Raw genomic sequence first — 24656 nt, 5'->3', positions numbered from 1 at the left:
AAGTTTAAAACAATTTTGCTCGTGTTTGCTTTCTTTTCGAGATAAATATTTTGTGCCAGATCGTGCGTATTTGCTTGTTTTCCGCACAGAACCAATACGCGGTAAGTGTGAAATACCACATTCAGTATTCCCAACGTATAATAACAATTTCCCTCTTCTTACCGCTTAAGCGCGACATTCATTTTACTGCTTTAGGCTTTTAACATATTATTTTTAGAGACGTTTAACATAGTAATAATTATAAATTGGAAACTTACCACTGCAGTTTCACCTAAATTGCAATGTTAATTATTGTTTTTAAATATTTGCAAAAATTAAGTAAAGTCTACTACTCCACGAAACTTATTGCATTCCTGATGCAAGTAACATTAAGGAAGCCGTGAAAAAATCAACGAGATTCCAGATGCCGATGTTATTACTGCAATATGTTATATAAATAATATTGTTAAAATATTAAAGTGAAAAATAAATCATTACATAACCTTACCGTTTGTTTTAAGTTCGCATTTATAGACTGGAGAAAAAAAAGACAGACGTATATCACGGCCTGCTGGAGTATAGTAAACACAGAAAACATTTTCGGCAGTTACGTAGACTTTCAGCTCCCCACTACTACCATTAATGCACAACACAATGTCAATACGGCGGTTGCTGTCGTCTGCGATACAACGAACTTTTCTGTTGATTTTCAAGTTTGGCATTTTTTCCGGTTATTATATGCTTATTTAAGTTGTGTTAACTCTCGCTAGTGGTTTTATATTTTATTTTATCCGTCTTAGTATTTATTTTATTATTGCAAATATTTTTGTTTTATCACTATTATTATTATTATTATTATTATTGTTATTATTATTAATGAATTATTTTGTATTAGAATCTTTGTATCATTTCTATCACGATTATTATATTATTATTATTATTATTATTATTATTATTATTATTATTATTATTATTATTATCATTGTTACTATTATTTATATCATCAGCATTATTATTTGAACCCTGTAAAATTTATGTAGACTACTGGACTGTACCCGAGCACGAGCATTATGCTCATTTCGGGTATCTATTCATATGTATTCAATTCAAATGTAAATTGTAAATAAATTTGAAATTTGCATTTGAAATTTTATAGCAACAATGTTGAAGAAAGATATTTTGGTTTTCCGATGTTGCCGTCATTAAACAGAAACCAACATGAAGATTTCATTGCAATTAATTAGAAATTCGTCTTTCAGGTATGTAATAAACGATCTTCGCACAAAATAATGTACGATACACGAGCGGTATGTTTGTTTTCATGTTCTCGGAAATTAAAAAAGCTCAACTACGTTTCGCTTTTTCAATCTTTTCCTCGAACACGAAAACGTCAACATACCGCTCTTGTAACGTATATTACTATTTCCTGTCTAATAGACTAGCCTACAGCGTATCTCAGAAATGGGAAGTCTTCATATCTTTTTTCTCGCTTTCCACATTTCGCTACTATACAGGCCTGTTGGTATTGCCGCGGATTTATAAAATTTCATTACGATTTCTTTTCTTGCTTTTTTCATTGAGGTTCTTCTCGTTGTGCCGGTCACTACATTAATAAAATAAATACAAAATAATGAAAGCAAAGGCCATCACTCATTATGTGAGCTGAGTGGTGACCTGAAGTATCGCCAACATGCAGGAATAACATTATCGGTCAGGTGTGTGATTCAAGGTGAGCGATGCGAGCTGTTACGTCACACGGCCATGTACAAGAGTTCGCTGACCGGGGAAGTCAGTCCCAACGCCGATATAGAAAACTTGCACGAGATAAAATCAATAATTGATTCACCTTCCAAGTAAAACTTCGCCGCTTCGAGGAACTTGACTATAATTTTCTTACGATCGTAACCACATATATTACTCTAGAGGCCGTCAACCCGGAGCGCGACATGTTTTCCTTTCCCCTCCATTTTTATTCAAGTCGAATTCCATAACACCCGCCTTTCGAGTCTTGTCTTTACATATAATGAATGAATTCTTTGTCTAAGAAATTTGTTCACTAGTATAGAGTTACTTTTCGTCAATTTCTACTCAGGTTTTAAGAGAATAAAAAAACTGACTTCGCCGTTCCGAATACAAAATTTACACTTTCGCATGTTCATTTCTCCATTGTTGCTCATTCTCTAAGTTACTTTTGATGACATACTTTAAGTGAACTTGTGATTCTTTTTCTAAGTTATCTAAGTTATTTTTGATGACATATTTTAAGTGAACTTGTGATTCTTTTTCTAAGTTATTTTTGATGACATATTTTAAGTGAACTTGTGATTCTTTTTCTAAGTTATCTAAGTTATTTTTGATGACATATTTTAAGTGAACTTGTGATTCTTTTTCTAAGTTATTTTTGATGACATATTTTAAGTGAACTTGTGATTCTTTTTCTAAGTTATTTTTGATGACATATTTTAAGTGAACTTGTGATTATTCACCGTCATAGTAGGCCTATTTGGAATTGTCTTCTTCTCTAGACTTTTTTTTCGACTTCCTTCATCTTTCCGCCACTCTTCCACGTCTTTGGCAAACTTTGCCAATCTTCCTCGGCTTTGGCAAACCTTGCCAATCTTCCTCGTCTTCGGCAAACTTTGCCAATCTTCCTCGTCTTCGGCAAACCTTGCCAATCTTCCTCGTCTTTGGTAAACTTTGCCAATCTTCCTCGTCTTTGGTAAACCTTGCCAATCTTCCTCGTCTTTGGTAAACTTTGCCAATCTTCCTCGTCTTCGGCAAACTTTGCCAATCTTCCTCGTCTTCGGCAAACTTTGCCAATCTTCCTCGTCTTCGGCAAACTTTGCCACTCTTCCTCGTCTTCGGCAAACCTTGCCAATCTTCCTCGTCTTTGGTAAACCTTGCCAATCTTCCTCGTCTTTGGTAAACCTTGCCAATCTTCCTCGTCTTTGGTAAACCTTGCCAATCTTCCTTGTCTTTGGTAAACTTTGCCAATCTTCCTCGGCTTTGGCAAACTTTGCCAATCTTCCTCGGCTTTGGCAAACTTTGCCAATCTTCCTCGGCTTTGGCAAACTTTGCCAATCTTCCTCGGATTTGGCAAACCTTGTCAATCTTCCTCGGCTTTGGCAAATTTTGCCAATCTTCCTCGTCTACTGCAAACTTCGTCAATCTTTCTAGTCTACGGCAAACCGGCGATATTCCTGATCATCGCCATTCTCCTTCCTCACTCTCCCTAGTCTTTGTCACTCTTCTTCGTTATCCATCTTTGTTTTTTTCATTCATCTCTTTGTCTTCCTCTTCTAGTTGTTAGTAACTGTTTTGTCCTTTTTGTCTTCTTAATTTTCTTCAGTTACATGACATAGCTATAAGCTTCATGTTTGTACCTCCTGTAGTTTCTGTGATATAATGTGGTCAATAAAGCGAGTTTTAGGAAGATCTTGTCGAAGCCAATATTTCCGTAAATGTCAAGGCTCTTTGGAAACCATACAAAGTAACCCACTCAATGAAATTTTAATTAGGTGCGAATATTAAGCTTATCTTATCATACACTTGAAGTATTTTATCACCAGAGTTTTATCTTCACAATGTGTTATCATTAAGCAAGGGTTCACAACGGAAACATAGTTTACAGTTCAGAATCCAGTTGTACGCAAACAGACACATTCCAAGAAGTTACGAAAATGCGGTACCTTTGAACAAGAAAACATGTTTAACGGGGAACGGAAGGCGACACTAAAATACAATGGCGTTACGTTGTTATTTTTTAAAAAGGATGTCGATCGTAAAAAAGACATGACGTCACTCGAAAACTCGCTCTTTCTTCACCCCGACACGTATGCACGTTGTACAGACGTTTATTCACACGGTGATTGTTGCGTCAAAAAAGTGAAACTCTTCCACATCCACAACCAAGAACTTGAACACAGAGGAGGATCTGTTTGTGCATTGTGCAAGAATGTCTTGTGTTCTTAGGAAAGAGAATGAAGCCGTTTCAGAGTTTCTGTTTGTGTAGAACAGAGATAAGGCTGAGCGAAATTAGCATGGTCAGGAAGTTGCAACACGCAGCAACATAACTGGGCTCTAATCCGTTCCGTCCACGACAGTCACGCCTAGAAAACAAACGAAGTAACACAAACAGGCCTATTTATAACCTTCCGATCTTCACACTGCAGCCAGTATCCCTTTCTGTATTAAATTCTTGAAGAGGAACTGGACGGAAGAAATAACATCGGTGATTCATTAAATCCTGAATACAACTTACAAATAATTTTATGCTCGACCATGCCGAAATGTAGTAATTATACACCTGGTTGTAGCCATTTAATGCACCTCATTAAAGTACACCTATTCATTATAATTCAGTTGTTCAGCCAATGAGAAATCACCATTGTACCATTATAAAACCGCAAGTATCGATTATTCTCGGATATGCAATCGGAAGACAATTAGCGAAAAGTCACGGAGGCTGGAAATACAATACTGTCGCAGAAGGTTATGTTCTGTTACTATAATAATTAGCGTTAATTGTAAATAATATTCAAATAAATTCAATTTGTCATCTCGTTTTTCAATTCTAAATCAATTTCCAGGTTATATCAAGACTAATCTTCATGTTATTCTCTAGATTATATCAAGGTCAATGACATTCGTTTCTCGGAAAAAATCAATACTTTCGCGTCTGCGCACATCTCACAATTCAGGTCAGTTCCGCTCCTCACTTACATAACCATAATATGAATACTTATAAATAATTTCAAGTTAGAAATATGGTCGAGCATAAAAAGTGGTATGAAACTCGCCTATAATGGTAATTAAGACGCTCCTATGAAAATTATGAAACGAGCGCAAGCGAGTTTCATAAACAAACATACTCGCATCTTAATTACTACCATTATAGGCTCGTTGCAAAATGTACTATTATGCATCTTACATCTTGTTCATATTATCAGACTCCGGCGTTTATTTTCAGGCTACAATTATTAAATTAAATTACTTGCCACTAGGTACAAATATCGAGACTCGTTCAGTCTCTAATAAACGTAGGTTTAGAACTAGGCTATTCCCTTGGGGATAAAGAAGGCAAGAACCTAGGATGACATCCCTACTGCTATTAATATGGGAGCCTTAATATTCCGCTATCCTGTAATCGGGATAACATTACCAACTTCACCAACTTAATCTCTACGGTACAGTAAGGACACCTTTCCAGAATAAAACCACACACAGGCATTCCAGGCAAACTGGGAATTCCAATAAAAAAAATGTTTCAGAAATATCTGTTTATTATTAGTGTAACACATAGATAAAGCTCTAAATTTAAATATTCTATTGTTTTATTTTCAAAAGGAAAATATTTTACAAGTATTATGGGCATTGAATCTAAGAGGTCTTGGCTTGGCAATGAGTACTTTTTGTTTCGCTAAAGTTTGCAGCACCTACTCATAGAGAGATCAGCTGGTAATGTATGTTTTTCAAGGAGCTATTGTTGAAGAAATATTTTGAGAGTCTGCACTGTTAATTCCAGAGCTCCAGGATCAAGGAACTTTTTACTCTGTACTATATTCTTTCTGCCATTTATTTTCAGTAGTTAGGGCTAATAACAATTAATCTTAGAGTTCAAGTGAATATTTTGACTTAGAAATGTCACATTTGTTTTGAAACTTTAAAAACGATCCGTGACAAAATGTAACATCTTTGACACGGAAGAAACAGCTATAAAATATTTACAGATTATGTTTTCGTGAACTAATTGGATGCCATGAGATTTGCAAAGCTTTCACACGGACACTATGATAATGAATCTGTTTTTGCTTGAGGAAGAGACACTTTTTGTTAATAAGGTGTGAAGCGAGTTCACAAATCTTGTAATATCCGTGACGGAACCTTTTCTTTATTTTCTGCAATAATAATAAATTTTATTCAAACAATTTTTTTTCTGTAAAATGATACTGATCTTCTAAATTGATTTGAATAATGGAAGTTTACAAAAATATTTTCATTTTCAATATGTAGAGTTTGAAAATAATAAAAATGTAACATCAGTGACAACGGGAATGGCTGCACACAAGACAAATAAAATTCCACGAGATAATGGAATCCACAACTTTCATTATGAATCTATGGCTTTCACCATGAAATGTCACAAATGAAGAATATGAGTACATATTAATACTATTTAGAAATAATTAGGTGAAAAGTGGAATGAAAAAACCTCCGAGTGAGAAGTTCAACGACAATCAATTTAAATTAAAATGGATATAACACGTTTAAAGAATGAAAAACTGCAAGCTAACACAAATCGTAATAAACTAGGTACAATAGAAGGTACGAGCCAGGTGGTTCTTGCAGAGAAGAAATTGAAAGAGTCCGAGTAGATCCAATTAATGGAGCCAATGTCCAGGTCATTATAATGATAACAATGACAATTATTCTGTCGGTGCTTATGCTTAATGACGATTCTACATACTGGAGCTTGGTTCTGGCGAGTCCAAATGGAAGAACAACACGATACAATTGTGTCTTGTATCATCGGTGCATAACATCGCCGACCCTTGTAGGAAACACTAAAGTGTTATCATTCAACTTGACACTAAAAAACTACTAACAAATATGTACTTTAACATTCTTTAGTAACTTTTTTCTGTGAAAGTAATATTCCTCTTCACACTATAAATGATAAAACTGGTTGTGAAATTATTGAAATGAATACCGAAGTATCTGAGGACTATGGAGAGAAAAATTCTCTAAATTCCAATCCAGGAGCAAGCAAATTATTAAAATCAGAAAATTCCAGATATATTTCAGGAAAATTTCAGAGAGCGAGAGAAAAACCAATATCCCGTGCTTGCTACACGAGTGGAATTTTTTATTTGTTAAACAATAAAATTAAAGTTTATCAGAGTTTATGGTTGTTGGTTAATAAATCTGATACTACACAAACAAAAAAACTGTAACTTTATTTATTTATTTCTTTATTTATATCTTTATTTATTTCCTTATTTATTTATTTCTTTATATATTTATTTCTTTCCTTATTTATTTATTTATTTATTTATTTATTTATTTATTTATTTCCTTATTTATTTCCTTATTTATTTCCTTACCTATTTATTTATTTATTTATTTATTTATTTATTTATTTATTTATAAGCTCAACTATAATGTATATTTTATGCAATAAAGTTTGCTATTAAAAAACTTCGGACGACGTTTTTGAACTATAAAGACAACATGAAAAGCCAGTCAGTAAGAAAAAATAAAACATGTTCTAGCTTGGTTATAAAGTGAAATAGCAACAAAATATGCATCAGAATTAACAAGCTGGAGAAATGTGGACAGGAATGCCATTGAGTTAGTCTCTCGTTACGAAAGAATGCAAGTTGTTCATTCTTTCACTAATCATTTTTAAACGACTCAAAGAAAAATAAAACTAACAAAAAAATTCCATTATACACGTGCTGATTCAATGACCCGGATTATTCCAGTTTTCGAACTTGGTGGCAACAGGTGCGAAACTTTGTTAGCGGTTTCTTTCATTTTCGCTTTTGTAGATCAGTGTACTTTAAGGCATGAAGGATGATGTTAACAACAACAACAACAACAACAATAATAATACTAATACTAATAATAATAATAATAATAATAATAATAATAATAATAATAATAATATAATTGGAGACCTAACTTTCCAGAGGGGCTAAACACCAAAAACAGCTTTCCGATTTATTAAAGCACACAGCCAAATTTATGTTTCTTAATTGGTTACTTTTAGTGCTGTTGATCGATCTATATATTTAATCGATTAACTATTTGAATTTAATCGATTAATCGATAGATTAATCGAGTTTTAGTAGAGTTCAAAAAATATTTTAATATACTGCAACACACAATTATTGTTAAATTTAACATGTGTTGAAGTAAGCATAAGTATTAAATTAATGTTGTATATCTGCATATATTGTATAGTTATATTACAAAACAACTATTTTAATATATGACGTGAGGCTTTCCCGGCGTTTGATATAGAATAACTCTTCTCGGGTTCTCAGCCAGGACATTACTTTGTTAAGAAAAAAATGTTTAATTTCATACCCTCTATCACATCAGAATATGTACACTCTGTACACATGTACATGTTTAAAGAACAATTAATTTAATGCGAAAATGTACAAAAACATTGGCATCACAATCAAAATTTGACAATTGATTCAATGCAGTCTACTAATGTGAAATTTTACAGTCTTTTTCCTGCAATACTTCATCTATATCCGGTTTTACATCGGCTGTTGCGATTCCCAGAAATGTCATCAGTCATTGTTGATCTTATTCTTGATTTCACATGCGACCGATCAGCTGTTCACACAAATAAGTGCTACCAAATATTGAAGCATGTACAATGCATTTTTTTAAATCGTAAATAGAATAGAAATCAAAAAAGCGATTGATCCTAAAAATTTATCTTTTAATGTTGAATCATTTTGAAGGTCTACAACTTCTAGTACAAATACAACCTGACAGGTGTGTACAAACTAACATGTAGTAGTTGTAATGACTTCTATATTAGACAAACTGGAAGATCTTTTCAAACATGCTACAAGGAACATATCACAGCCACAACTAAATCACACAACAATTCAACCTATGCAGAATACTTAAACACCAACCACGACTACAGCAACATAGAAACTGACATGATAATACCAAATATTCAACCAAAAAACCAGAAACTCGATCCTTTCGAACAATATGAAATTTATAGACATACAAAAACACACCCATAACACATCTTCAACATTCAATTGGGCTTCAGAAAACACGCCCTTTTCGATGCAACACTATCGGTCATGAACACACTCCACCATAAGAGGAAGCCAGAAGATATAAGTCGACACAACATATCGTGAGGTACCAATAATCAAAGATGGCTACACTTGAGTGCTACCAACCTTGAACGTTTTTTTTTATTTTATTGGGTTATTTTACAACGCTGTATCAACATCTCAGGTTATTTAGCCTACTGTCTGAATTACATGAAGGTAATAATGCCGGTGAAATGAGTCCGGGGTCCAGCACCGAAAGTTATCCAGCTTTTGCTCGTATTGGGTTGAGGGAAAATCCCGGAAAAACCTCAACCAGATAACTTGCCCCAACCGGGATTCGAACCCGGGCCACCCGGTTTCGCGGCCAGACGCGCTGACCGTTAGTCCACAGGATGGACACCTTGAACGTAAAGTACTAATGTTAATAAATTAATGTTCATGACTTAAAAAATTTCTTCTTCTTTTTCTTCTTCTTCTTCTTCTTCAAACTACATTACATTCATCGCTATTAATGTTTATTATTTTCCATTTCTTTCGCTACACGCATTCATCTTTGATACATGAAATAAAATATACACAATATAAAACTGGTGAATTCAGTCGAATCAAATTGGCCAGCATGATGGAGCACGACGAATATCTCCAACTGCGCCAACCTAACAATGACAAAATTACTAACCATAGGAATATATGTAACATGCGGGTGTTGGAGGAAGTGTTGCCAGTACTGAAGTGAACCTGACAGCTGGAAAAGCACTAGATTTAAGCTGGTGATCAAGAAAGGGGGGAAAAAATGTTGAAGTTGCATTTTAGTACCTCACGATATGTAGCGACAACTGTAGCGCGGGAACTCACTAGAGGATGATGGAAATTACATCGAAACTAATCAACGAGATAAAATAAAACGCAATTTAAATCTTAACGCAGTGAAGTTTTTTTATTTCATAATAGTAACAATACAGCCATCGGTCCTACGTAATAGCCCGTTTTCGATCTCTATCTGTCATGGATGATCACAGTAGGATATTAAATATGCACATTTATTACACAACTTATTGATTAATCTTGTTGCTGTACTTTCAGTTAGATTTTAAAAAGAGTTTACGCTCGACCATGCTGAAATGTAGTAATTATACACCTGGTAGCAGTCCTTTAATGCATGTCATTAAAGTACACCTATTCATTAAAGTTCAGGTTTTCGATTATTCTCGGATATGCAATCGAAAGACAATTATCGAATAGTCACGGAGGCTGGAAATCCAATACTGTCGCAGAAGGTTATGTTCTGTTACTATAATAATTAGCGTTAATTGTAAATAATATTCAAATAAATTCAATTTGTCATCTCGTTTTTCAATTCTAAATCAATTTCCAGGTTATATCAAAATTAGTTCATGTTTCATTACATTAAGGTCAATAACATTATTGTTCCTCGGAAAAAATCAATACTTTCGCGTCTGCGCACATTTCACAATTTAAGAGCTATGAACAAGATCACTTCCGATCTTCTGTCAGATACAAATAAAATGAATACTTCTGAATAATTTCAAGTTAGAAATATGGTAGAGCATAAAAAGTCGTCTGAAACTTGCCTATAATGGTAATTAAGAAGCTCGTATGAAAAGTATGAAACTCGCTTGCGCTCGTTTCATAAACAAACATACTTGCGTCTTAATTACTATCATTATAGGCTCGTTGCATAATGTATTATTTTAATAGCCGTTTAAAACTTCAAGTTATGTGTATTATGTAATGTTGTATTGGTCACATGTATTATGTAATTTTGATATACATTGTGTACAGATATCTATATTGTCTGAAGATGCCCACACAGAGCGAAAACGTTCACAAAATAATTAAAATATGTTAACAAAAATATTTCTTTGGGTTGACATAATAAATAAGTAAAGACGGAAACATTGAAACCATATTACTCTTTCATCATAGATAACCTGATATTTCATCAGATATAATATTTCATCCCGAGCCTAAAATAAGTTAGGCCGGCGGGCCACGGGTTGGAAACTCCTGGTGTAGAGAGAGAATATCCATAATGTACTCGGGATTCAAACGGACTACAGTGACTTCCACGCAATACAGACATTGTTTGCTTAACAGTTTCCTACATCATGTCCAATATATGACACCGTCACTCATTTAGAATTTAATATCATGTATTTTAGAAGAGAAATGTTGTAATTTTAGCGTGTTGTGGAATAATTATTCGAGTGGAAAGGGAGAAAAGATAAAGAGAATGAAACGGAGACAGATAATGGCAGAGAAAGAGAAAAAGACAGAGAGAAGGAAAACAGAAGTGCACCATAACGTGAATAAATATTTCCTCTTATATTCCAACATACTCCGAGGCTTTATTTTGCATTTAAGCATTGTGTAACTTTAATACAGTCATTAAAGCTATGTTTTCAGCCATTACACATCCCACAAAAGATTACATTACACTTGCTTCTAATATTTCAAATTATATGTTACAATCTGTTAGGCGTAGAAACATCATTTCAAGAGCGGTATTGAAATGAAGGCTTGCCATATGATTTTGTCTGAAGAAATAGCTAAACATAATATTTGCTTACACAGTCTAATGGCTTGTTTTTAAATAGATACAAGAGAACATCACTGATAACAAGCACTTCAAGTTTGCGATTGATAATTGTTTATTATTTATTTAAGGTCTCCATTGAAATACGGAGTTATTCAAAACGAGATGATCAGATGATGATAGAAGAATGTTGAAAACTTGATCCACAACCAATTTATTTACCACAAACCACAAAAGATCTTCACCTTATTAAAGAGTCTGTCTCGTCTCTTCCTTCAATAGTCGTCAATAAACTGAAATAAAGCTGAACTTTTTTATTTAACTTAAATGCCTATGTTAACACATTATGAATTGTCTAGTTTGTGCCAGAAGAAATAATTGTATGGTGCAGAGAAACAAAGATATGATTACTGCTGAATTAAGACTCATTCACAATGAAAATTAAACATAACTTAAGCATTAACTTAAAAATGTAAACGTTACGGTAAAATCAAGAACATTCATGATGGGGACATAAACATAACCGCAAAGATACTTTGTAACCATGGAAACATAACAACGACGCCATTTCCTCATATTCTGTCGTATACTTCAGCGTTTCACGATTGTGTTCTGTTTGCAAATCACGTAAGCATAAGCATGAAAGTCTGGAGTTCGTAAACTTTCATGTTAACGTCTTACGGTAATGTTTATATCAATGTTTATGTGAATCATTGTGAATGATCCCATTTGGTAGCCTGGGCGCAAACTTCTGTGTTTATGTTACGGTTATGTTTAATTTTAATTGTGAATGGGCCTTAACTATCTCATTGTTGCACTTTCTCTTGCAGCACTTCCCGCGGTCCCAGTCAGTACATTCCTCGTAAAGCACATGCCATGTTCCCCGTTGCTACAAACTGCTTTCAACAAACTATACCCCTTCTTACGTCAGAAGCCAGAAGGAATTAAGTCCAAAATCTTGTTTTTGAGATATGGTGAAATGAATGTTTCACTTTGCATACAGCTTTATAACTTACTTCCTTTGAATATCGAAAAAATATACGCAACTATTCATCCCTGCAATTCAGGACTACCAACATCAAAACAACATAAAATCCTTAAGGAACACTGGGATTGAAGTTGACATTTTCTATAGTTCTAGTCATATATATACATATACACATACATATACATGTGTCCACACCTGTGGAGTAACGGTCAGCGCGTCTAGCCGCGAAACCAGGTGGCCCGGGTTCGAATCCCGGTCGGGGCAAGTTACCTGGTTGAGGATTTTTTCCGGGGTTTTCCCTCAACCCAATACGAGCAAATGCTGGGTAACTTTCGGTGCTGGACCCCGGACTCATTTCACCAGCATTATCACCATTTCATTCAGACGCTAAATAACCTAGATGTTGATACAGCGTCGTAAAATAACCCAATAAAATAAAAAAAATATACATAAATTCATTTCGAAATTGGAGCTGATATATAAATATACATTATTAACTTTCTTTCATAGGAACAGGAAAAATTTCAACACATACTGGCATAATAAGAAGAAAAACATTATTTCATTTCACAGAATCCAAACGTTCAACGGCTGCTGGTATGAAACATGGCTTCAAATATGGTTTAAAACTATACAACAAATTAATTTCTCAGTACCCTGTTTTATACAACATAATTTTAAATTGAAAATTAAAGAAATTATTAAGGAAACTTAACGTAGGGTTTGATAATTAATTGCTAAATATGTCTTGTATACTTGTGAATATTGGTTATGAACTTTTTCAATTGTGATTGCTTTTTGTCATACAGACTATTGTTTTTGTAGTCTGTGCTATTTTATTGCTTATATTAATTGTTTATTTTGTTTTCTTCTTCTTTCTGCTTAAGTGCGGTTTTGAACTCCCGACCATAAGCGTTTGCTCATATGGGGGTAAAATGTTTAATTGATATTTCTGTTTTGTTTATTTGACATATACATTCTTGTTTATACAATAGTTTTTAATGTATTTTTGTTTCTATTATATTTAACACGTATTTTTGTAATTTCAGAACTGCAATAATTGAAATAATAATAAGTTGGTAGATTGTTAAACAATATTGTAAACATATTAAACGTAAATTTTCCTCTGCAATTGCAATCACATTATGTTATTAAATTTCCTTCAAATTATTTCCGTTAACATTATAGGCTTATAGTTGTCACGAAATCAAAAACATGAACAACCAAACGGTTCCAAAATAGGCTTGCCTGACCTAAAACTCTCGAGTTTTCTATACGATCTATCGCGATGGACGCTATCAGTGCAGGATTTATGAATACACTCAACCCACAGGCATGGCGACTAGAAAACAGTTGACTACACTGCTTTGTACGTAATAGCCTACGGTGAGTAACGTTTATATCTCTCGAAGATTGGAGGCCATTTCACGAGATACGTGCCAGCTGTTTTAAAAAGGAATAAGGGGGAAATATTCTGAGTTAACCACTTCCTTGTGACATACAAATTGCGTAGCCATCTAATGTAAATTACATCATATTACATTCTTCACGTGGAAGAGATTCTGCAATTTCATTCTCATCCTATGTCCCAATTGGGAAGCTTGGTCGCCGAAAGATAAAAACAACTTATAATTAACTTTTAATCATTTGCAGCGTCACGACAGTTGATAAAGATTTAATATCACATATCATCTATAAATGACATGGTCTACGCAACATTGCGTCGAAGTCACGTAGGTACAGACGTGGTTTTGAATCTCTTGCCAAATGTGATGTCGTATACCTAGTTTCTTGATAATTCCATATTGTCAGAGTGTCATAATATTAGCTTTGTTTCTGCAACAGTTTCCAACCACATGAGCATGCGCACATCGATTGTAATGTTCGTAACTTCAAACTCTGACTACTTACTGATTAAAATCGGGCGTTCTTGCAGCATATCAAAAAGTGACCAAACCATTTCCTGACGGTCAGAAAAATTTGAGGATCAAGAGCAAACCAATCTCAAATCAGAGTGACGCATGCGCATAAAACTAGTTATGCTTTACTTTTATTCACTGAACTAGCCAAAGACGTACTTTTTGCATTTATATTTTACTAGTGTCTTTTGCAGTAAATGCTGCAAACTAAGTTCATTAGACGTTCAAATAAAAATGATTCAGATTTATTTTCAATGAAGAATACCAGACATTTTGAAAGTTATTTGCTTCCATGATAATGAAACATACTCCCTCTGAATGGTTTTTTATGCTTAATATTTTTTCTTGAACCTATGCACCTTCAGTTCTTTAGTTTCAACGCGAAAACGCAAGTAACAATGTCAGGACAATCACTGGGTTGTTCATGTGGGAGTAAAGCAATAGCTATTGCAGGTCATTGTGGATTGTAGGTGAAAGTTAAAAAAAATCAAGTTTGCTATGCTTTCGAACAATAGACATAGCATCTTGCTATAGCTGCTGCATGTTTCGTGAACTACCTTGAAATATATTTTGCTAAGAGATCTTGCTGAAATGATCGGGAGACTACAAAATTTTCTAGGTCTCTTATTTTATCAGTAAGTAATACCTTTTGGTCTTTCCTTAGGAACTGTAATTTTTGCGCTCTCTCGAGCCAATACTGAAGAGAATGACTCATATAAATATCTACACCATACCGCCATTAAGTATATGAAAAAGACCCAACCCCACTATAAAAATATTTGATTTTTAATAACAGTATTATTATCTTACGTAAGTTTTGTAGTTTTATACTACATAGCCGCCATTCTGTAAATTATAGAAATGAAGATCTAATTTCATATATTCTCTACAGCTACTTATATAAACCCAAAAGTTTCACTTTCATATCATCAATATACCATTAATGAGTATAATTAATGAAAAATAGTCACATCATGGCATTAATTACAATAATATTTAATTTCTAATGGTAATAATGTCATCAAACCATCTCAAGTTTTGTAGATTTTAATATCCAATACACAGCTGTACTCATAAAATTACACACCGCAGAATCAGACCTGTGAATTATTTTTATTAAGTCTTGAAGATTTTAATAACCAATGAATTTGAGCTCTAAATATATCAGCAATCCTGCAGGTCATGGCCTTCGTGTAATAGCCTATTGTTTATTGTAGGCTAGTATGTGTTTTGTTTTATTCTGAAATGATGCAATTAGTTCTCAAAACTGACGAAAGATGAATTTTAGAAAATATGAAAATTATGCGTTGCCATACAGGACTGTGGCGAGGCGGGTTCGAGCCTCAACGAGGGGCGTGACCGCGTGGAAAACATGGCTCGACCGAGTGTTAGTGAAGAGGACGTGCAGGCTGTTTCCGAGCTATTAGACAGCGATCGACGACAGACGGTACGTGAGTTAGCCCAGGAGATAGGAATATCGCATATGACTGTGTTTCGTATTCTAAAGAATCGCCTGAAGCCTCGTTCACACTTTTCAAGTAACTTGAATTCAAGTCACTTGAAAGAAGAACTTGAAAAGTGTGAACTATGTTTCAAGTTGACTTGAAATCAATTAACGGCTTGAATTCAAGTTTCAAGTGAAGTTGGATCCCTTTCTACTTTTTACTTGACTTGAAAAGTGTGAACGTCACTTGATAACTTGAATTCAAGGAGAAAAGAGCGGGAATTTAAATTAACAGCCATTTTAAGAGCGTTAAATTAACAGCTGATTGTTTTTCAGTTCTATGGGAACGTAAAAATAATAGCAAACAGCAGTAAAGTGAAATAATAACCAAATATTTGAATTTCTGAAGTTGTATAAAATTCACGAAGGCCTGCGGATTATAGAAACTGCAAAGTTTCGTAATAGAAATGCAAAGGAAGCTGCAAAGAAAGGAAGAGTTCATTGAAGAATTGAACAGCAGAGATTTTAACGTGGACACAGATGAGAGAGCCTATGAAAAATAATACACAACTATTAAACTGTAGATAGAAAAGAAGTGAGGAAGATAAGAGGGATTAAGAAGAGAAGAGCGTTGCTTGAAGGGATGACATTTATCGCCGAAACTGGCATGGTTCAATGTGGTTGATAGATTTTTGTGGGGGATCTGTAACAGCTTCAAGATAATCATTTTCAATTACCGTATGGTAAATCAGACTCGCTTATGTTTTATTACATTTTCGATAAGAATTATTAAATCTGTTTGAAGATTTCACTTATTCTATTTGTAATAGTCAGTGGTCGTGTATTTCTCTTACTAATCTAATTCCTAACCCATACTGAACAACGCATCTTCCATTTCTTCAATATATTTATCATTGCCCTGGCACGGAGACTTGCTACTACAGAAATTCCTAATTGCACAACATCCATGGACGCCATTTTATCCTACTTGAAAACAAAATAACTTGAATATGTCTGAACGGCGACTTGAATTCAGGTACTTGAAATCACGTGACTTGAATTCAAGTTACTTGAAAAATGTGAGCGAGGCTTAACGCAAGGGTGCACACGGCACGCTCTGTAGCTGATTTGTACCGTCGCTGGGAGTGGGAAGTGCTTTTCCATAAACCACATTCACCGGACTTAAGCTCCTGTGATTATGACTTAATCCCAGATATGAAGGAACCACTTCGTGACGTTCGATTCCGGACTGTTTCCGATATTCTGCAGGCAATAGGGCGGTCCATCAGAACAGGAGCTGCTACAGGGATACTACGACTTCCACATCGCTGGCAACGAGTTGTAGACAATGCTGGTTACTACATTGAAGGACTGTAGAAGTTTCACAGATGTATCACTTATATATTCGTAATAAATAAATAGTTGCCATTATTAAAGTTACAACCTGTGTATATACAGGGACATCATTTTATTTTTACTTCAATTTTTATTGTACCTGAATTTTTTAATGTACTTCACTCCCTTCTACTAATGAAGTTCAACCGTCCTCCACACAGATCCAAGACCGCACATACAGTCATAGTAGCCTTACGGTCATAGTAAACAGTACGTTCCAAAAATATGTTCGCGTTTTCCAGTAACGAAAGAGCTTTCAATATTCAATCATTTTCGCACAAATACTGCCGTCGCATCCCGGTTTCCCCCACCTGCTTCTATTCGCTTCTCTGTAAAGGCTAGTGGCTGGGCTGTCTTAGCTCTTTTCTGAGAACATTAATTTCTGTTAGGAATTGGACGTCTACGTAATATTATACAACTGTTTAAAATAACTTAAAAGAGCCTAGTTAAGTAATTAACTGTCACGTGATTTCCCCCCTTTCTACGACCCTGCGACATAACCACTTGGACGGACAGTAGATAGTATATCTGAGTAATTTTAATTTTTCGGATCGGACAGAAGTGAAGATTGAATTTACAGTACGTAGAGTAGGTACAGAATTATTTCAACATGAGTTACTAGTACGAAGGACGAAACTGGTAATTGAAATTACGTACAATAGCCTATAGTGCGATAATATGCACAAAAGAACTGAAGCCTGTATCGAAATGAACGATCATCATTTAAAAAAAATGAGTTTAAATATCTATATTATGGTTATTTTTCAATTTAACTTCATTCTCTCTATTGTACGCTAATGTGCTGTAGACAGTATAATATACACTGCATAATGAATACGTTCGCATGGATAGCTCAATTCGTGAGTAAAAACACTAAGTGTTAATACTGTACTGTATTTTGATTAAACAAAAATCGTTGTACTGTATTTTGATTAAACAAAAATCGTAATGAAAATTATCAAACTCAAAATTGCGATATTTCCTAGTTTACGTAAATGGATGAACAACTTTTCTTCCCTCCTATATCTAATAAAGTGATTTGTTTGTATATTACGCCAGTATCATCGAACTCCAGTCGTGGAAGGGGGTAGCAAACGGTGTATACGATTCTCAAACGTTGATCCAAAGGTATAGCCAGGTTAGTTAATATTAGAAATGTTAGTAAAAATAAAATGATATCCCTGTATAAACCTACAACGTACAGTACCTTGCATTAGGTAACGTTTAGTTAAAAGATCAAAATATAATATAGAAAGCATTCTCAACAAAGATTTTATGTGGTATTTTAGTTATTTCATACTCACGCGAAACATGGTCCCTTCCTGGAATATGTTGCAGGTTGATAACACGTTAAACGTTAAACTAGCACTTTTTTTTCTCTTTCCACAATACTGCAATCTGAACTAGCACGTTAAACTGTCGTGGCCAAGGTCTGACAGCCTATATTCCGCAACGGCTTACAAGTTGTTAAATTTGGTATCCCAAGTGGAACTGAGTAGATAGTCTTGACTTTGCATTGCTACTGTGTACACTTCAGTCTACTTTGAAGTACTGAACCAAACATTAGATTACAAATAGAGGCGGCATGATTGATCTCGCAGCGCCTTATCTTCATGCCATATAAATAACGACCACACGTGATAAGAAATATCTTTTCAAAACACACTTCTGTCTCCATAATGACTGTCGCATTCTTTTGACTGTTGGTGTTTAATAACGTATGAAATCCCCAGGGATGGACGGCAATTTTACAATGAGTAATGTTAAGGCTGCTGTCTCCAGGAAGCTGCAATAGCGTTTTACTCTAAAGCAGTGATGTCAAAGCAAGCGCATTTTTCTGACCTTGACGTCGTGCGCGGGCATCAAGCTCTAAGTATGGAAAGAGGAAGGGTTGTGTATATAAATAAGCAACCTGTTGGATTAAGAAAACAGTGGTGCACAAACTTCAAACGGAACGTGAAATTTTATGTCGTTATTTTTATATGGCTCCTTTCTGTTTAATATTATCTATATTGTCTGTAAAACAAAAGTACTAACACTGATTTCTTAATATTGCACTTGAGTTTTAAATCTTAATAACATAATAGAGAGTTAAGAAGGAATATTCACTTAAATTCCATAGTAGTATAATGTTATACTGTATTAAGTGGATGAAACACATCATTCATAAAGAAAGTGATATTCCAAAGAAAGAAATTGAGTATGACATGATAAGTTGGAATTTATATTGATGGTATCTTTAGCCTTACAAAAGTAATCAATAAACTAATCAAAACAATATTACAGTACAAAGCAAAGTTACCTAGGTACTGTATCTGTTTTAAGTGTAACTAATATACCATAACAAAACTCTTATCGCATTATGCTTTTAAGGTGATGTTTGTGAGTAACTTCCTATCATCAGAATATTAAATTATTTTCTCGAAATCTGCTGAAGCTATAGAGCTGACATTTTTACAACACATGGGCACGTATCTTTTGGTTATGATGTAACAGTAGTTGCTTTGTTAATTCATTTCCTTACAAACAATTTCCATGCGAATATTTTCAAAATTTTCAATACACTATCTTCAGTAATACGTATATACGGTATATTAGATTTACGAAAACATTCTGTAAGGCTACTAAATAAATAGGCCTATACCTGAAAATTTCACTTTTCTATACGAAAAGTTGAGAAAATATTGCTTTTGAATAAAAAAATGAAACTTGTGAAAAATGGGCATTAAAATTGAAACTTACATTCTTATAATGCACTTATACTTCTCAGGCAAATCTAAAAATTAACATGGATACAGTTTTAATAAGTTCTCTTCCCTTTATCTATTGAATCAGTGCTGGCCATCCCTGTATATAGCTCGACCAAGCGGCATATACCACCACTTTCGTCTGTCTCTTTCCTTTCCGCTGTAAAGCGCTCAGGCTATCCTGGGCTCTAAAGCGCGCGCTTGCTCCTGTGGGCATCAAATTCACATGCCTGTTCTAAAGTATAGGAAAACTATTGTAATGCTGTAGCTTATCGAGGAGAACTACAGGATGCTCGTTAGCGGAACACCGGGGAATGAAGACATCCTGGAGGAACTGAAAATAACACTGGTCTACAGCGATTTTGCTACTGAATTAAAACAAATGTACCAACCCTAATTTGAGTGTGCTGATTACATATATGAAGTCTGTTTTTTCAATGATGTCACAATTTTAAAATAATAACATTTTTAATTTTTACGTTTTTAATACATTTAATCCATTTTATTTATTTTATTGTGATTTTGATACTGAACAAAACCAAGTGTACCAACCCTTATTTGAGTGTGCTAATTAGAAAACTAGAGACCGTTTTCTTCTATGATGCCACAATTTTTAAATAATAGCATTTTTAATTTTTACATGTTTCATACATTTAATCCATTTTATTTATTTTATTGTGATTTTGCTACTGAACAAAAACAAGTGTATCCACCCTAATTTGAGTGTGCTGATTACATATATGAAGTCCGTTTTTTCAATGATGTCACAATTTTAAAATAATAACATTTTTAATTTTTACGGTTTTAATACATTTAATCCATTTTATTTATTTTATTGTGATTTTGCTACTGAACAAAAACAAGTGTACCAACCCTAATTTGAGTGTGCTGATTACAGATCTGAAGTCTGTTTTCTTCTATGTTGTCACAATTTTAAAATAATAACATGTTTAATACATTTAATCCATTTTATTTATTTGATTGTGATTTTGCTACTGAACAAAAACAAGTGTACCAACCCTTATTTGAGTGTGCTAATTAGAAAACTAAAGACCGTTTTCTTCTATGATGTCACAATTTTAAAATAACAACATTTTTAATTTTTACATGTTTCATACATTTAATCCATTTTATTTATTTTATTGTGATTTTGCTACTGAACAAAAACAAGTGTACCAACCCTAATTTGAGTGTGCTGATTACAGATCTGAAGTCTGTTTTCTTCTATGTTGTCACAATTTTAAAATAATAACATGTTTAATACATTTAATCCATTTTATTTATTTGATTGTGATTTTGCTACTGAACAAAAACAAGTGTACCAACCCTTATTTGAGTGTGCTAATTAGAAAACTAAAGACCGTTTTCTTCTATGATGTCACAATTTTAAAATAACAACATTTTTAATTTTTACATGTTTCATACATTTAATCCATTTTATTTATTTTATTGTGATTTTGCTACTGAACAAAAACAAGTGTACCCACCCTAATTTGAGTGTGCTAATTGCAGATCTGAAGTCAGTTTTCTTCTATAACGTCACAATTTTAAAATACTATTTTTAATTTTTAATTATGATGTGTGACACTACGTTCAGGTCAAAACTGAGTGCTTTTGAACTCGAAGCTTGGAACACATTTGTACTAGTGTCAACTAGGTTTTTAGGAAATTATCGAGCTGATAATTATATGAGCTAGTATATAACGTGCTTAGAGCATTTCAGAATCTAGGTTGTCACATGTCTTTAAAAATGCACTTTCTTCATTCACACCTTGACTTTTTTCCATCAAACCTCGGCGCTGTAAGTGACGAACATGGTGAGAGGTTCCATCAGGACATATCAACCATGTAATCCGGTACCAGGGTACGAGCATGATGGGTGATTTCTGCTGGTTCAACCACTTGTCAACATAAGCGGAAAAGCAAAGGTCTCGAGCACTTTTAACAGAGTTTTTAGTGCTAACTACATATTGTAAATGTATATCTTCTTATAAATGTATTTAAAATAATATAATATAAAAATTTGCAAAGAATATATAAACTAACAAGCAAACATTCTGATAGGGGCAGATAAAAAAAGTTAAATTTCTTTCACCATGTTAATAATGTCAAAAGAAGTGCTTACACAAATTTTGGCCACTCGACCGCAATTACGAGGGCCGTAAAAATAAGTCCGCTAGGGGCTGTTAGCAGACAGAAAACATTATTTCTTTGGACAAATTTATTGGAACAGACACAGCAATTGTTGAGCTATTTTTAAACATATTCCCCATCGGAATTGAGACATTTGTCATATCATGGGATCGACAGAGAGGTGCAGACGGCTGTCAAACGCTGGTTCCGATCCCAGGCGGCACAAGGATACAAAAATTGATTACATGGTATGACAAATGTCTCAATTCCAGTGGGGGATATGTTGGCAAATAGCGCAACAATTGCTGTATCTGTTTCAATAAATCTTTACCTGCAACTGTGTTTTCTTTTCTGTAAACGGTCCCAGGAAAAATCACTTTCTGGACTGCCTCGTAATTGCGGTCGAGTGGCCAAAATTTGTATAAGCACTTCTTTTGACATTATTAACATGGTGGAAGAAAAAATAACTTTTTTTATCTGTCCCCATCAGAATGTTTGCTTGTAAGCTCATTTTATATCTCTGACTTTACTGCACAGGTACGTACTAAATAGTAAGATTTAGAATTAATGTTGCAGTCCCATAACTCAAAAATCTGACGTGCTATGATAAATCCGATTACAGATCTGGAATCAGAGCATCAATTTCAGTGTAAAACACTTGAAATTTCCTCAGCAGCAGACAGAAAGTTTTTGTTTTGTAGACCGTGTTATTAATCCCACTGTTCAATATGTCAACCAGTATAGGCTTCTGTGGAAAGAACATGTGAGGAGGATGAACCCTTCTAGATGATCGAAACAAATTCTGTCGTATGTTCCAAGCGGAGCCGACATTTGGAAAGAACTAAAGAGAGCCGGATTAAGACCGTGGCGGATCCACAAGTGTCTAAGTCAGGGGTTCTCAACCTTTCGAAGGTTGTGAGCACCGCCCACATGCAATAATAAGTGAGCGAGCACCATGAAATAGAATCAGACCTATATGAGTACACTAGCCGTACCCGTGCGCTCCGCTGCACCTGTTAGAAATAAATATAAAGTAATTACATAATTAAAATAGGACGTTTGATCCAGGGAACAACTTTTACAACAGCGCAAGATAATCTGCTTCGCTCATTACCCAATTTTTTTTTTGCATTGCATTTATTGCATATATATTTTATGTATTTTAACACGATTTAATTGAGCATAGTTAAAATTTGAATCATAAAATAATGAATTGCTAAGCTAACGTACTATTACTGAATACTAAATCAATACACTCTCGTTGCTCGTTAATTCTTTGAGATAAAAATGAATGTATACATACAAATTATTTTAGGAAATACAGAAAACGAATGTACAGAATAGCCTATCAAGTTTTCTGTGCATAAGAAGCTATTTTAATCTTACCTGTCCTCAATTCACTCAGAAGTTACTGTAATAACATTACAGCATTATGTCCATCTAGAGAAACTACACTTTCCAATGGTGAAATAATAATTAATTATACAAATCGGTTAATTTAGCTTCTGATTTTACTTCATACAAACATAGAAACATTCTCTGTAGGCTATGTTTAATAGCTTTCGATTGCTGATGTCCAAGGCCCCTGTTTCGATTGTTGTTGTCCAAGGCCCCTTATAGACGAAGTCATTTGTTCTTAATTCATTGCACCGTCTTAGATGGCGTTATTTTAATTTAAAAAAATTCATTTCTCTCATTAAATATCAGTCCTATCAAAATTTTGTAAAGAATAAAATTTATCGGAAATCATTTTTAAAGAAACTTTTGTTATGTAACATTTTTCACAAAAATCAATAATAAGCGAGATATTTCGATTTATTTAATTCAGGCCCCCTTATAACCCCGCTTTTAAATAAAGTATTTTGAATGCCATATAGCCTAAAATCTAAGTTACAACGAACTTAATTTATATTCCAATTTTCATATAAATCGGTTAAGCCATTATCGCGTGAAAAGGTAACAAACATACATACATACATACATACATACAGACAGACAGACAGACAGACAGACATACATAGAAACAAAAATTTAAAAAATGCGATTTTCGGTTTCAGGGTGGTTAATTATATATGTTAGAACCAATTATTTTTGGAAAATCGAAAATTGCCAGAAAAATTTCGGCTACAGATTTATTATTAGTATAGATAAATAAAACAAATAGACAAATAAATACATTTTTTTTAAAAGTTCACGAAGGATAATGATATCCTTGAAACTGAATGCTACTCAGAATTTCAGTGATACACAAAGAGGCTTCCAGGATGATTATTATTATTATTATTATTATTATTATTATTATTACTATTATTATTATTAGTGAACACGTCTTGTTAAATAAATTGGGAAAGCGTACGGGTCTTGGACATACCCGTACATGGTTAAAGCGGTGCTTGAGGCTGGGAACACTGAAGATATTTAAATGCGACACCATGTGTTGACAGAGACGCTGTATTGATTACCCACTTCCTGTTACTACCCGGCGCTGGTCGCCTCACAACTCACTGATCCGGGGTCGATTCCTCAAGAGACCGGTTGGTTCTCACTTTCAGTATTTATTTACGACGTAACAAGTAATGTTATGTAGGCTTGGTCGTAAAACAAATCTCATTTTCAGCTTTCAAAAACACGAGACTGATAGAAAAACATATATATGTGTGTGTGTGTGTGTGTGT

The 24656-nt window shown here is 34.1% G+C and overlaps 2 protein-coding genes across 7 annotated transcripts in view; one reads left to right on the top strand and one right to left on the bottom strand.

The window, feature by feature from the left end:
• Positions 1 to 24656, top strand: part of LOC138700327 (uncharacterized) — a 327656-nt gene that overhangs the window by 184851 nt on the left and 118149 nt on the right. The gene's annotated exons all lie outside the window — the stretch shown is intronic.
• The window catches only part of LOC138700328 (protein phosphatase 1 regulatory subunit 14C), a 795893-nt gene that overhangs the window by 746601 nt on the left and 24636 nt on the right, over positions 1 to 24656 (bottom strand). Inside the window, exon 1 of one of the 2 annotated variants that reach the window (XM_069826880.1) lies at positions 18406 to 18632. The exons of the other annotated variant lie outside the window; for it this stretch is intronic. Coding sequence (XP_069682981.1) covers positions 18406 to 18414 — 9 coding nt within the window. The 5' untranslated portion in view covers positions 18415 to 18632. Of the gene's footprint in view, positions 1 to 18405; positions 18633 to 24656 lie in introns of those variants that run through there. 2 annotated transcript variants of the gene reach the window in all.

The sequence above is a fragment of the Periplaneta americana genome, chromosome 5, assembly GCF_040183065.1.
Source record: "Periplaneta americana isolate PAMFEO1 chromosome 5, P.americana_PAMFEO1_priV1, whole genome shotgun sequence".
NCBI classification, from domain to species: domain Eukaryota; kingdom Metazoa; phylum Arthropoda; class Insecta; order Blattodea; family Blattidae; genus Periplaneta; species Periplaneta americana.
Note: the sequence above shows the minus strand (reverse complement) of the source record. Positions and strands in the feature narration are given on the sequence as shown.